We start from the raw sequence: 14,552 nt of genomic DNA on the forward strand, positions 1-14,552 counted from the left end.
CCCACTAGAGAACGTTGCTGGGCATCCCCTTTAGCATATGCCTCAGATGCATATCAACCCGCAAGGAGCACAAACAAGCTTGATAAATAGTGCATAAACTATTGTAAAGGATTAAATTGCATAAAGAAATACTTGTGGAAATAAAAAAATAAATAAAAAAAGACTAGTTGTTTAGATGGATCGTCAAGGATATGTTGTTTTGTATAATTCTATTAAGTCCTAAGAAGAAAAAAAACAACGTAGGCCTGTAGTCTATTTTCATTCCCTGTACAATAAAACACTAGTGTTTCCATTTGATCAACTTGATTTGTAAATTAAATTAGAAATAAGAGTTAAAGTCATTAATAAAGTCCAGTTTACAGCTTCTTCTGACAAAGTAGAAATTAAAAATATGATGATAATAATATAACCAGCCAGGTGCACAGGTGAAATGATTTGCTGTATTCCTAAACATGAACTGGACTACATTGTAAAGGATTCAATTGCATTCAGAAATATTAGTGGAAATATATTAAAATGACAAGAAATAAAGACAGTCATCTGTTGATGGTATCAGACACTGTATTGGGCCCTTATACCGGTGCCTTTACGCATGAAGCAATCCAGTTCTCTCTTTATGCTTCAGGTTCCACGGCCAGCACACAGCTTCAGGGCTTCGTGTGAGGCAGCCGACTTCACATTGTGTCTTGTTTTTCCCCAGTGGGAGCTGTGGTATCTTGAGGAAGAGAGAGAGGAAGAGAGAGAGGGGGAGGGAGAGAGCGAGAGGGAGAGAGCGAGAGGGAGAGGGAGCGAGAGAGAGCGAGAGAGAGAGGGAGAGGGAGAGAGAGAGGGAGAGGAAGCGAGAGAGAGAGAGAGCGAGAGAGGGAGCGAGAGAGAGAGAGAGCGAGAGAGAGAGGGAGAGGGAGCGAGAGCGAGAGAGAGGGAGAGGGAGCGAGAGAGAGAGAGAGAGGGAGAGGGAGCGAGAGAGAGAGAGAGCGAGAGAGGGAGCGAGAGAGAGAGAGAGGGAGCGAGAGAGAGAGAGAGAGAGAGCGCGAGAGAGAGCGCGCAAGAGAGAGAGCGCGCGAGAGAGAGAGACAGAGAGAGAGCGAGAGAGACAGAGAGAGTGAGAGAGACAGAGAGAGCGAGAGCGAGGGAGAGCGTCTGTAGCTTCTTTCTTGGCGTTCATGTGGTTCTCACGAAGCTCACATGCCAGATCCATGATGAAATCTCTCCTGCTGACTGGCTTGTACGGACGCGTTGACAGCAGCCACGTCGGGCACGTTGTAGAACACCGTGTTCGGCAGATGGAAAGGCCGCCTGTACACGGTAGAGATACAGTGCCTTGCGAAAGTATTCGGCCCCCTTGAACTTTGCGACCTTTTGCCACATTTCAGGCTTCAAACATAAAGATATAAAACTGTATTTTTTTTGTGAAGAATCAACAACAAGTGGGACACAATCATGAAGTGGAACGACATTTATTGGATATTTCAAACTTTTTTAACAAATCAAAAACTGAAAAATTGGGCGTGCAAAATTATTCAGCCCCTTTACTTTCAGTGCAGCAAACTCTCTCCAGAAGTTCAGTGAGGATCTCTGAATGATCCAATGTTGACCTAAATGACTAATGATGATAAATACAATCCACCTGTGTGTAATCAAGTCTCCGTATAAATGCACCTGCACTGTGATAGTCTCAGAGGTCCGTCAAAAGTGCAGAGAGCATCATGAAGAACAAGGAACACACCAGACAGGTCCGAGATACTGTTGTGAAGAAGTTTAAAGCCGGATTTGGATACAAAAAGATTTCCCAAGCTTTAAACATCCCAAGGAGCACTGTGCAAGCGATAATATTGAAATGGAAGGAGTATCAGACCACTGCAAATCTACCAAGACCTGGCCGTCCCTCTAAACTTTCAGCTCATACAAGGAGAAGACTGATCAGAGATGCAGCCAAGAGGCCCATAATCACTCTGGATGAACTGCAGAGATCTACAGCTGAGGTGGGAGACTCTGTCCATAGGACAACAATCAGTCGTATATTGCACAAATCTGGCCTTTATGGAAGAGTGGCAAGAAGAAAGCCATTTCTTAAAGATATCCATAAAAAGTGTTGTTTAAAGTTTGCCACAAGCCACCTGGGAGACACACCAAACATGTGGAAGAAGGTGCTCTGGTCAGATGAAACCAAAATTGAACTTTTTGGCAACAATGCAAAACGTTATGTTTGGCGTAAAAGCAACACAGCTGAACACACCATCCCCACTGTCAAACATGGTGGTGGCAGCATCATTCAGATTTTGATTTGTTAAAAAAGTTTGAAATATCCAATAAATGTCGTTCCACTTCATGATTGTGTCCCACTTGTTGTTGATTCTTCACAAAAAAATACAGTTTTATATCTTTATGTTTGAAACCTGAAATGTGGCAAAAGGTCGCAAAGTTCAAGGGGGCCGAATACTTTCCCAAAGCACTGTACATAACCTTTGTGTGATTGTAGTCTGTCGTCGTCTCCCGGGTTTCTTCTTACGGTCATTGCCGACGGCAACAGCGGGACGCATGGTGTTGAGGATGACACACTTTCATTGACATCCACACACCACTTTACCACTCCCCATCACTGATGTGGAGTACAGCTCAGCTGGTCTGTTGTTTTGCACCGGGGGGGGTGGGGGGCAAGTTTACCACTCTCCATCACTGATGTGGAGTACAGCTCAGCTGGTCTGTTGTCTGTTCTGAACAGGCTAGTCTTCCTCGCAATCAAATTGGTCACAATTTCTGCCTTTGCAAGACTCCATGAGTCTCAAACCCACAGTCTCAGACAGTCACTCACCTGCAGTCACTGGGCTGGGCCATTACTGTTGATGACTGATATAGGTCTATAGGCTGGGACATGACTGATGATGACTGATATAGGTCTATAGGCTGGGACATTACTGATGATGATTGATATAGGTCTATAGGCTGGGACATTACTGTTGATGACTGATATAGGTCTATAGGCTATAGCATTACTGTTGATGACTGATATAGGTCTATAGGCTATAGCATTACTGTTGATGACTGATATAGGTCTATAGGCTGGGACATTACTGATGGTTGATATAGGTCTATAGGCTGGGACATTACTGTTGATGACTGATATAGGTCTATAGGCTGGGACATTACTCTTAATGACTGATATAGGTCTGTCTATATGCTGGGACATTACTGATGATTGATATAGATCTATAGGCTGTAACATTACTGATGACTGATATAGGTCTATACGCTGTAACATTACTCTTGATAATAGATCTAAAATCAATAATATAGTCTGGTCCCAAACAGCTCCCTATTCCATACGGTATGCAGTGCACTACTTTCGACCAGGGCTCTGGTTAAAGTGCACTATGTAGGGAATAGGGTGCCATTTTGAATGCAGACATAGAAGCAGTCAAGTGGATAAGTGGTAGTTATTTACCTCGAGGAAGCTGTCTCGGCAGCACTTGAAGTCACTCCTCTTCATGATGGACTCTGCTGTCAGGACCAACTCATTCTTACTGAGGGCTGGCTGCTCTGAACACGTATGGACAGACTGGGGGATGGAAGGATGGAGGAGGGAGAGAGGTATGGAGGGATGAGGGATAGAGGTATAGAGGGATAGAGGGAGGAGGGATAGAGGGATGAGGGATGGAGGGATAGAGGGATGGAGGGATAGAGGGATGGAGAGAGGAGGGATAGAGAGAGGAGGGATAGAGGGAAATGGATGGAGGGAGGAAGGATAGAGGGATGGAGAGAGGAGGGATGGAGAGAGGAGGGATGGAGAGAGGGGGGATGGAGAGAGAATGATGGAGGGAGGAGGGACAGAGGGATGGAGGCAGGATGGATAGAGGGATGAAGGAAGGAGTGATGGAGGGAAGAGGAGTGATGGAGGGAGGAGGGATGGAGGGAGGAGGGATAGAGGGAGGAGTGCGGATGTGTTATTAGTAACTGTGGGCAGGTGAACTAACAGCTGACCTGCATCACCAACACACACATAGAGATGACAACATGCATGCTGGGTAAATCCTCATTTCACCGTCTGCACATTCTGAAGCCTGGCACTTTGAAATGTAGGATTGTTTATGTTATTGTTGCCAGACTGACGACAGGTGAGGTCTAAGAGAATAATGGGTGTGTGAGTGTGAGAGTCTGCGTGCGTGCGTCTCTGTGTGTGTGCGCGTCTCTGTTTATTTTACCTTTATTTAACTAGGCAAGTCAGTTAAGAACAAATTCTTATTTTCAATGACTGCCTAGGAACAGTGGGTTAACTGCCTGTTCAGGGGCAGAACGACAGATTTGTACCATGTCAGCTCGGGGGTTTGAACTTGCAACCTTCCAGTTACTAGTCCAACGCTCCAACGCTCTCTGTGTGTGCGCGTCTCTCTGTGTGTGCGCGTCTCTCTGTGTGTGTGTGTGTGCGCGTCTCTGCGTGTGTGTGTGTGTGTGCGCGTCTCTGCGTGTGTGTGTGTGTGTGTGCGCGTCTCTGTGTGTGTGTGTGTGTGTGCGCGCGTCTCTGTGTGTGTGTGTGCGCGCGTCTCTGTGTGTGTGTGCGCGCGCGCGTCTCTGTGTGTGTGTGTGCGCGTCTCTGTGTGTGTGTGTGTGCGCGTCTCTGTGTGTGTCTCTCTGTGTGTGTGTCTCTCTGTGTGTGTGTGTGTGTGCGCGTCTCTATGTGTGTCTCTCTGTGTGTGTGTGCGCGTCTCTGTGTGTGTGTGTGCGCGTCTCTGTGTGTGTCTCTCTGTGTGTGTGTGCGCGTCTCTGTGTGTGTGTGTGCGCGTCTCTGTGTGTGTCTCTGTGTGTGTGTGTCTCTCTGTGTGTGTGTGTGTGTGCGCGTCTCTATGTGTGTGTGTGTGTGTGTGCGCGTCTCTGTGTCTCTCTGTGTGTGTGTGCGCGCCTCTGTGTGTGTGTCTCTGTGTGTGTATGCGCGTCTCTGTGTGTCTCTCTGTGTGTGTGTGTCTCTGTGTGTGTGTGTGTGTGCGCGTCTCTGTGTGTGTCTCTCTGTGTGTGTGTCTCTCTGTGTGTGTGTGTGTGTGTGCGCGTCTCTGCGTGTGTGTGTGTGTGTGTGCGCGTCTCTGTGTGTGTGTGTGTGTGTGCGCGCGTCTCTGTGTGTGTGTGTGCGCGCGTCTCTGTGTGTGTGCGCGCGCGCGTCTCTGTGTGTGTGTGTGCGCGTCTCTGTGTGTGTGTGTGTGCGCGTCTCTGTGTGTGTGTCTCTCTGTGTGTGTGTGTGTGTGCGCGTCTCTATGTGTGTCTCTCTGTGTGTGTGTGCGCGTCTCTGTGTGTGTGTGTGCGCGTCTCTGTGTGTGTCTCTCTGTGTGTGTGTGCGCGTCTCTGTGTGTGTGTGTGCGCGTCTCTGTGTGTGTCTCTGTGTGTGTGTGTCTCTCTGTGTGTGTGTGTGTGTGCGCGTCTCTATGTGTGTGTGTGTGCGTGTGCGCGTCTCTGTGTGTGTGTCTCTGTGTGTGTATGCGCGTCTCTGTGTGTCTCTCTGTGTGTGTGTGCGCGCCTCTGTGTGTGTGTCTCTGTGTGTGTATGCGCGTCTCTGTGTGTCTCTCTGTGTGTGTGTCTCTGTGTGTGTGTGTGTGTGCGCGTCTCTGTGTGTGTCTCTCTGTGTGTGTGTCTCTCTGTGTGTGTGTGTGTGTGCGCGTCTCTATGTGTGTCTCTCTGTGTGTGTGTGCGCGTCTCTGTGTGTGTGTGTGCGCGTCTCTGTGTGTGTCTCTCTGTGTGTGTGTCTCTCTGTGTGTGTGTGTGTGTGCGCGTCTCTATGTGTGTCTGTGTGTGTGTGTGTGTGTGCGCGTCTCTGTGTCTCTCTGTGTGTGTGTGCGCGCCTCTGTGTGTGTGTCTCTGTGTGTGTATGCGCGTCTCTGTGTGTCTCTCTGTGTGTGTGTCTCTGTGTGTGTGTGTGTGTGCGCGTCTCTGTGTGTGTGTCTCTGTGTGTGTGTGTGTGTGCGCGTCTCTGTGTGTGTGTGTCTCTCTGTGTGTGTCTCTCTGTGTGTGCGCGTCTCTGTGTGTGTCTCTCTGTGTGTGTGTGTCTCTGTGTGTGTGTGTCTCTGTGTGTGTGTGTCTCTGTGTGTGTGTGTCTCTGTGTGTGAGATTAAGTAGTGCCGCAACACGTGTGTGTGACTCACCCGGATGTTGTCCAGAACTCTGTTGAACTCCAACGGCTCATCTTTCCCCTCCATGGCGGCCGGGTCCAGGCCGTCCCCCCCGTAGACAAACTGGATGATGTCACCAGTGGAGCTCCGTACCGTCAGATCATACTGGGAACACAGGTCCTCCAGCGACTTCACCAGACGCCTCTGTTGACACACAACACATCCACCACAGAAGAACAGATCAGAGGACGACTCAACAACAGATAGGCCTCTTTAATCCTGCTTGTTGTGTCACCGTGTGTGTGTGTGTGTGTGTGTGACCACTCAACACCCTTCCTCTGCTATGTGTCATTAGTCAGATGGTGAGCTGTTCTGATCTGAACACATCAACAACACACCCCTAAGGACCCTCAACTCTGGACCACCAAGCCAGTTCCACTGCATGTTGTTTTCACTGTTCCCCTCTAGTCAGGGCCTGATTTAGACCTGGGACACCAGGTGGGGTGATATTAATGATCAGGGCCTGATTTAGACCTGGGACACCAGGTGGGGTGATATTAATGATCAGGGCCTGATTTAGACCTGGGACACCAGGTGGGTGATATTAATGATCAGGACCTGATTTAGACCTGGGACACCAGGTGGGGTGATATTAATGATCAGGGCCTGATTTAGACCTGGGACACCAGGTGGGTGATATTAATGATCAGGGCCTGATTTAGACCTGGGACACCAGGTGGGGTGATATTAATGATCAGGGCCTGATTTAGACCTGGGACACCAGGTGGGGTGATATTAATGATCAGGTAGAACAGAAAGCCAGCAGGCTCCGGACCTCATAGGGTCAGAGTTGAATAGTCCTGCCCTAGGAGATAACTACTCAAGAGGGAGCCTGATAAGATTTAGATTTGTAGGGAGCACACGTTGTTCCCTCTTTTCTTGAATACAAACAGAGAGCAGAGGGTGTTGGGTACGGTGCAGCAGGCAGCAGCCCAGCGGTGTGTGTGTGTGTTACCTGCATGTATCCGGTCTCCGCTGTTTTAACAGCGGTGTCCACCAAGCCCTCTCGACCAGCCATAGTGTGGAAAAAGAACTCCGTCGGCGTCAGGCCTGAATAAAAGCTGTCAGCTACAAACCCTTTAGCTGCAGGAAGCTGTGACACGACACAGAGAGAGAGAGAGAGAGAGAGAGAGAGAGAGAGAGAGAGAGAGAGAGAGAGAGAGAGAGAGAGAGAGAGAGAGAGAGAGAGAGAGAGAGAGAGAGAGAGAGAGAGAGAGAGAGAGAGAGAGAGAGAGAGAGAGAGAGAGAGAGAGAGAGAGAGAGAGAGAGAGAGAGAGAGAGAGAGAGAGAGAGAGAGAGAGAGAGAGAGAGAGAGAGAGAGAGAGAGAGAGAGAGAGAGACAAAGAGAGAGAGACAGAGAGAGAGAGACAAAGAGAGAGAGACAGAGAGAGAGAGACAAAGAGAGAGAGACAGAGAGAGAGAGACAGAGAGAAAGAGAGAAGGAGAATGAGAGCGAGAGAATGAGAGCGAGAGAAAGAGAGAGAAAGAGAGAGAAAGAGAGAGAAAGAGAGAGAAAGAGAGAGAAAGAGAGAGAAAGAAAGAGAAAGAGAAAGAGAAAGAGAAAGAGAAAGAGAGAGAGAGAGAGAGAGAGAGAGAGAGAGAGAGAGAGAGAGAGAGAGAGAGAGAGAGAGAGAGAGAGAGAGAGAGAGAGAGAGAGAGAGAGAGAGAGAGAGAGAGGGGTGTTACGACATTATAAAAGGCCCCGTACGTGTCCCAAATGTCACCCTATTCACTATTACTGTAGAGTGCACTACTTCTGACCAGGGCCCCACAGAGTCTTGGTAAACACTAGTGCACTAAGTAGGGAAAAGGGTTGCCATTTCGGGATTCATCCCCTGTCAGAGCAAACAAATGGCTCTGACTGAGCCAGCTGGAGATGTTGTTTACTGCTAGGAAGGAGAAACATCTATGAACGTTTGAACGTTTTTCAACTCTTAGCCTACAATTTCTGCAGGTTCGAGAAAATCTAATTGATTCCCATCGAAATCCATCGGTTTAAGCTAGAGATTGTTTTTGCATCAGGCTGTGTGTGTGTCTCAATCCGCCGCATCCCGACTAGTCTCCCAGTCCCTGCCTTTGAATAATATCCTCACAGCACGATGCTGCCACCACCATGCTTCACCGTAGGGATACTGCCAGGTTTCCTCCAGATGTGAAGCTTGGCATTCAGGCTAAAAAGAGTTCAATCTTGGTTTCATTATGTCAGAGAATCTTGTTTCGCATGGTCTGAGTCCTTTAGGTGCCTTTTGGCAAACTTTAAACGGGCTGTCGTGCTTTTTACTGAGTAGTGGCTTCCGTCTGGCCACTCTACCATAAAGGCCTGATTGGTGGAGTGCTGCAGAGATGGTTGTCCTTCTGGAAGGTTCTCCCTTCTCCACAGAGGAACTCTGGAGCTCAGTCAGAGTAACCATCGGGTTCTTGGTCACCTCCCTGACCGAGGCCCTTCTCCCCTGATTGCTCAGTTTGGCCGGGCGGCCAGCTCTAGGAAGAGTCTTGGTGGTTCCAAACTTCTTCCATTTAAGAATGATGGAGGCCACTGTGTTCTTGGGGACCTTCAATGCTGCAGAAATGTTTTGGTACCCTTCCCCAGATCTGTGCCTCGACACAATCCTGTCTCGGAGCTCTACGGACAATTCCTTCTACCTCATGGCTTGGTTTTGTTCTGACATGCACTGTCAGCTGTGGGACCTTATATAGACAGGTGTGTACCTTTCCAAATCATGTCCAATCAATTTAATTTACCACAGATTGAATCCAATGAAGTTGTAGAAACATCTCAAGGATGATCAATGGAAACAGGATGCACCTGAGCTCAATTTCAAGTCTCATAGCAAAGGGTCTGAATACTTATGGAAATAAGGTATTTCTGTTTATTTGCAAAAACTTGTTTTTCCGCTTTGTCATTATGGGGTATTGTGATGTCATTATGGGGTATTGTGATGTCATTATGGGGTGTTGTGATGTCATTATGGGGTGTTGTGATGTCATTATGGGGTGTTGTGTGTAGATTGATGAGGGGCAAAAAATAATTTCATACATTTTTAGAATAAGACTAATGTAACAAAACGTGGAAAAAGTCAAGGGGTCTGAATACTTTCAGACTGAACTGTATATGATAAGAGGCTACTGCACATTACGCATCGACAGAAAAACAAAAGCCCTTTGATATAGCTAGCTATATGTAAATAAATGAAACCAGCTCCAGTAGGCTAATGTCTGAGTAAGAACGGTATTAATGTAGTCTACTGTATAACATGTACATCGTTCAAACCATGATAGAGCAAGGAGAGAACATGTCATTCTGGTGCAGCATACGCAGACTATAGAAATGCTAAAATAGAAATGCTAAAATAGCAAGCTATTCTAGTCTAGCTTTGCCTGCATGGAAGTCCTAGAAGTAAGGAGTGTTTTTTAAGGAGAGACCAGCGGCCGACAGGTGCCTGCATGGAAGTCCTAGAAGTAAGGAGTGTTTTTTAAGGAGAGACCAGCGGCCGACAGGTGCCTGCATGGAAGTCCTAGAAGTAAGGAGTGTTTTTTAAGGAGAGACCAGCGGCCGACAGGTGCCTGCATGGAACTCCTAGAAGTGAGGAGTGTTTTTTAAGGAGAGACCAGCGGCCGACAGGTGCCTGCATGGAACTCCTAGAAGTAAGGAGTGTTTTTTAAGGAGAGACCAGCGGCCGACAGGTGCCTGCATGGAACTCCTAGAAGTAAGGAGTGTTTTTTAAGGAGAGACCAGCGGCCGACAGGTGCCTGCATGGAAGTCCTAGAAGTAAGGAGTGTTTTTTAAGGAGAGACCAGCGGCCGACAGGTGCCTGCATGGAACTCCTAGAAGTAAGGAGTGTTTTTTAAGGAGAGACCAGCGGCCGACAGGTGCCTGCATGGAAGTCCTAGAAGTAAGGAGTGTTTTTTAAGGAGAGACCAGCGGCCGACAGGTGCCTGCATGGAACTCCTAGAAGTGAGGAGTGTTTTTTAAGGAGAGACCAGCGGCCGACAGGTGCCTGCATGGAACTCCTAGAAGTAAGGAGTGTTTTTTAAGGAGAGACCAGCGGCCGACAGGTGCCTGCATGGAACTCCTAGAAGTAAGGAGTGTTTTTTAAGGAGAGACCAGCGGCCGACAGGTGCCTGCATGGAACTCCTAGAAGTAAGGAGTGTTTTTTAAGGAGAGACCAGCGGCCGACAGGTGCCTGCATGGAACTCCTAGAAGTAAGGAGTGTTTTTTAAGGAGAGACCAGCGGCCGACAGGTGCCTGCATGGAACTCCTAGAAGTAAGGAGTGTTTTTTAAGGAGAGACCTGTCCCCACCCACCCCGAGATGGGTCGTCTGTCCCCACCCACCCCGAGATGGGCCGTCTGTCCCACCCCCCCCCCCCCCCGAGATGGGCCGTCTGTCCCATCCCCCCCCCCCCGAGATGGGCCGTCTGTCCCCCCCACCCCGAGATGGGCCGTCTGTCCCCCCCACCCCGAGACGGGCCGTCTGGCCCCCCCACCCCGAGACGGGCCGTTTGGCCCCCCCACCCCGAGACGGGCCGTTTGGCCCCCCCACCCCGAGACGGGCCGTCTGGCCCACCCCGAGACGGGCCGTCTGTGTGTCCCCCCCCCCTCCGAGATGGGCCGTCTGTCCCACCCACCCCGAGATGGGCCGTCTGTCCCCCCCCCCCCCCCACCCCCCGAGACGGGCCGTCTGTCCCCACCCTGAGGCTGTAGAGAAGCCAGATGTAGACATGGCATAATATTAAGCAGTTCCATTTCATGCCATGCTGTTCGTTTAAATAAGTTATTATAATTTACCATTTTTTTCCGCAGTTATTTAAATGTAGATGTTTTGGGCGGTAAATTCCAGTAAATCTTGGTAACGGGGTTCCTGCCATTAAACCCTAATGCTGACTGCAGGAATGTCCATCAGAGCTGTTGCCAGAGAATTTCAATGTTAATTTCTCTACCTTAAGCCGCCTCCAACATCGTTTTAGAGAATTTGGCAGTACTTCCAACCGGCTTTGCATACCACGCCAGCCGAGGATCTCCACACCTGGTTTCGTCAACTACGGGATCGTCGGAGACCAGCCACCTAGACAGCTGATGAAACTGTGGGTTTGCACAACCGAAAAAATGTCTGCACAAACTGTCAGAAACCATCTCATCTCATCTGCGTGCTCGTCTTCCTCACCAGGGTCTTGACCTGACTACAGTTGGGCATCATAAATCGACTTCAGTGGGCAAAGGCTCACATCGACGGCCACTGGCAGGAAGTGTGCTCGTCTCGGATTAATCCCGGTTTCAACTGTCCTGGGCAGATGGCAGACAGCGTGTACGGCGTTGTGTGGGCGAGCGGTTTGTTGATGTCAATGTTGGGACCTGAGTGCCCCATTTTGGCGATGGGGTTATGCAAATGGCTTTTTAATCGATGGCAATTTGAATGCACAGAGATAACGTGACGAGATCCTGAGGTCCATTGTCGTGCCGTTCATCCGCCGCCATTACCTCATGTTTCATCATGATAATGCACGGCCCCATGTCACAAGGATCTGTACACAATTCCTGGAAGCTAAAAATGTCCCAGTCCTTCAATGGCCTGCATACTCACCAGACATGTCCCCAATTGAGCATGTTTGGGATGCTCTGGATCCACGTGTACGACAGCGTGTTCCAGTTCCCGCCAATATCCAGCAACTTCTCACAGCCATTGAAGAGGATTGGAACAACATTCCACAGGCCACAAATCAACAGCCTGATCAACTCTATGTGAAGGAGACGTGTCACGCTGCATGAGGCAAATGTCACATCAGATACCGACTGGTTTTCTGATCCACACCCCTACTTTTTTAAAAAGGTATCTGTGGCCAAATCAAATCTTATTTGTAACATACACGGTTAGCAGATGTTAATGCAGTCGGTATTTACAGTCATGTGAAATCCATAGATTAAATCCATAGATTAGGACCTAATGAATTTATTTACATTGACTGATCTCCTTATATGAACTGTAACTCAGTAAAATCATGTTTAAATTGTTGCATGTGTAATTATATCTACTTCCATTGTCCAGGTAGATGTCCAGGAGTGGCTTCAGTTCCTCAGCTGTTTCCAAATGAAGAGATTAGGGTGGGCTACCTCCCAAATGACACCCTATTTCCTACACAATGCACTCCTTTTGACCAGAACCCTATCAGTCGCCTGGTCAAAAGGAGTGCATTGTAGGAAATAGGGTGTCATTTGGGAGGTAGCCCACCCTAATCTCTTCATGTTATGAATGAATGAATGAAGCCCCTGAGACTCCGGACAGATATAATGGTGATTTCAGCTGGTTAATAAACGACCTTAAGGTGGTTCTTACTTTAGAGTGCTTCTCAAAGTGTGGCAGCGAGCGGTTCTCAAAGCCGTCGGGCACTCGAGAGCCGCTTATCGCCTGCTGGCCCACGCAGGCGATCATCTGGGAGATGTTGATGAAGGATCCTACGGAAGGGATTAAGAAATAAGACCATTAGCATTACTGAATCATCCCCTCAAAACAACAAACAAATCCTAAGCATTCTATCATATACAGGGAAAAGTAAGCAGCCAGAACTCATAGGAGAAGAATCTCCTGTCTCCTCAGGACGCCCCCTGGACAGGACACTAGTCTATCACCTCAGTATACCCCCTGGACAGGACACTAGTCTTTCTCCTCAGTACATCCCCTGGACAGGACACTAGTCTATCACCTCAGTACACCCCCTGGACAGGACACTAGTCTATCACCTCAGTACACCCCCTGGACAGGACACTAGTCTATCACCTCAGTACACCCCCTGGACAGGACACTAGTCTGTCTCCTCAGTACACCCCCTGGACAGGACACTAGTCTATCACCTCAGTACACCCCCTGGACAGGACACTAGTCTATCACCTCAGTACACCCCTTGGACAGGACACTAGTCTATCTCCTCAGTACACCCCTTGGACAGGACACTAGTCTGTCTCCTCAGTACACCCCCTGGACAGGACACTAGTCTATCACCTCAGTACACCCCCTGGACAGGACACTAGTCTATCACCTCAGTACACCCCCTGGACAGGACACTAGTCTATCTCCTCAGTACACCCCCTGGACAGGACACTAGTCTATCACCTCAGTACACCCCCTGGACAGGACACTAGTCTATCACCTCAGTACAGGGCATTTAAGGGCATTTACCATTACACTAACTTGTTTACCTTACACCAGGGGTAGGGAGACTAGATTCAGCCCCGGGAGCTGATTTTTGTCAGAGTGAATGGTCAGGAGGGCCTGAACATAACGATAACAATTTTGAACTCTGCAAATTGACAACTAAAACCCCAAACAACGTCATACCTTGATCACATCGAGACAAGATCACGTCTCTTTTTTCTTAATTCGTTGGAATACTTGGGAAAAGATTATCTAAATTAAACTCATTTTTTTAGTCGAATTCCTGGTGATTTTACAGTCATTTTTACAACAAAAAAAGTCGCAGGCCGGTATTTAAACCAGCCCGCCTGTCGCCGACCCCAGCCTTCAACTCATGGGCTGGTTTCCTGGACACAGACTTTTTTTTAAAAATTTTTTTACAAGTACTGACAAATTCTCTAAAACGATGTTGGAGGCGGCTTAAGGTAGAGAAATTAAGCTTTTGAAATCTGTGGAGAATCTCCCTTGAGCATATTTTTAGTCCTGGACAATAAATTATACTGTACATCCTACCATAAACAGATAATTAAAGAGCCTAAAGCAGGAAAAAAATGAAATAAGGCTATTATAAATGGCTATATTAGAATACAGGTCAGCTACAGGTCAGTACTACCCCTAATAATCCATAAAACAAACGTTAGAGTGTAGCCTAGCTGTTCCTGTGACAACAACGCTCTAATGGCCAATAAAATCAGAGAGAATCAGGAAGTCTTAGTTGAAGTGAATAAGAACCACTTAGTCCTTATTATTAGAAGTGGGTACAGGCAGAGCTCCTGACATGTGATTAGTGTGTGTGACCGTGTGTGTGACCGTGTGTGTGACCGTGTGTGTGTGGTAAAGGCAGAATTTAACCTCAGCGGCTGGTTAGTTGACCTACCTTTGGAGCCACACAGAGCCATAATCAGAGGACTGTTGGTCTTGTCCAGTTCTCTGAGGCAGGCGCTGCCGGCATGGTCTCTGATAACAGACAGCTCCTTCAGGATGAGGGCCTGTTGAGAGACACATCATTATCACTCTAAACCACAGATAACAGAAAAACCTCCAAAATAGACCAACCATTAAAAAGAAAGAGCTATCTCTCCTCCTCACATCAGTCTGAAGCAGAGATGATGATCTACCTGGTTTCAAAAGGCCACCAGACTAAAGTAGCTGGTCTAGAAGAAGCGCCAGACATCAGACAGACATCAGATACAGTAGCTGGTCTAGAAGGAGCACCAG

General features: G+C 48.2%; 1 protein-coding gene across 2 annotated transcripts in view; it reads right to left on the reverse strand.

Annotated features, from left to right (window-relative positions):
• Positions 1 to 14,552, reverse strand: part of LOC139381645 (polymerase (RNA) III (DNA directed) polypeptide A) — a 62,872-nt gene that overhangs the window by 23,378 nt on the left and 24,942 nt on the right. For both annotated transcript variants that reach the window (XM_071125324.1, XM_071125323.1), the window contains exons 17-21: positions 14,212 to 14,323; positions 12,480 to 12,598; positions 7,105 to 7,242; positions 6,123 to 6,293; positions 3,443 to 3,556 (exon numbers count right to left, since the gene is read on the reverse strand). In XM_071125324.1, coding sequence (XP_070981425.1) covers positions 3,443 to 3,556; positions 6,123 to 6,293; positions 7,105 to 7,242; positions 12,480 to 12,598; positions 14,212 to 14,323 — 654 coding nt within the window. The remainder of the gene's footprint in view (positions 1 to 3,442; positions 3,557 to 6,122; positions 6,294 to 7,104; positions 7,243 to 12,479; positions 12,599 to 14,211; positions 14,324 to 14,552) is intronic.

Source organism: Oncorhynchus clarkii, chromosome 23, assembly GCF_045791955.1.
Source record: "Oncorhynchus clarkii lewisi isolate Uvic-CL-2024 chromosome 23, UVic_Ocla_1.0, whole genome shotgun sequence".
In the NCBI taxonomy this organism is placed as follows: domain Eukaryota; kingdom Metazoa; phylum Chordata; class Actinopteri; order Salmoniformes; family Salmonidae; genus Oncorhynchus; species Oncorhynchus clarkii.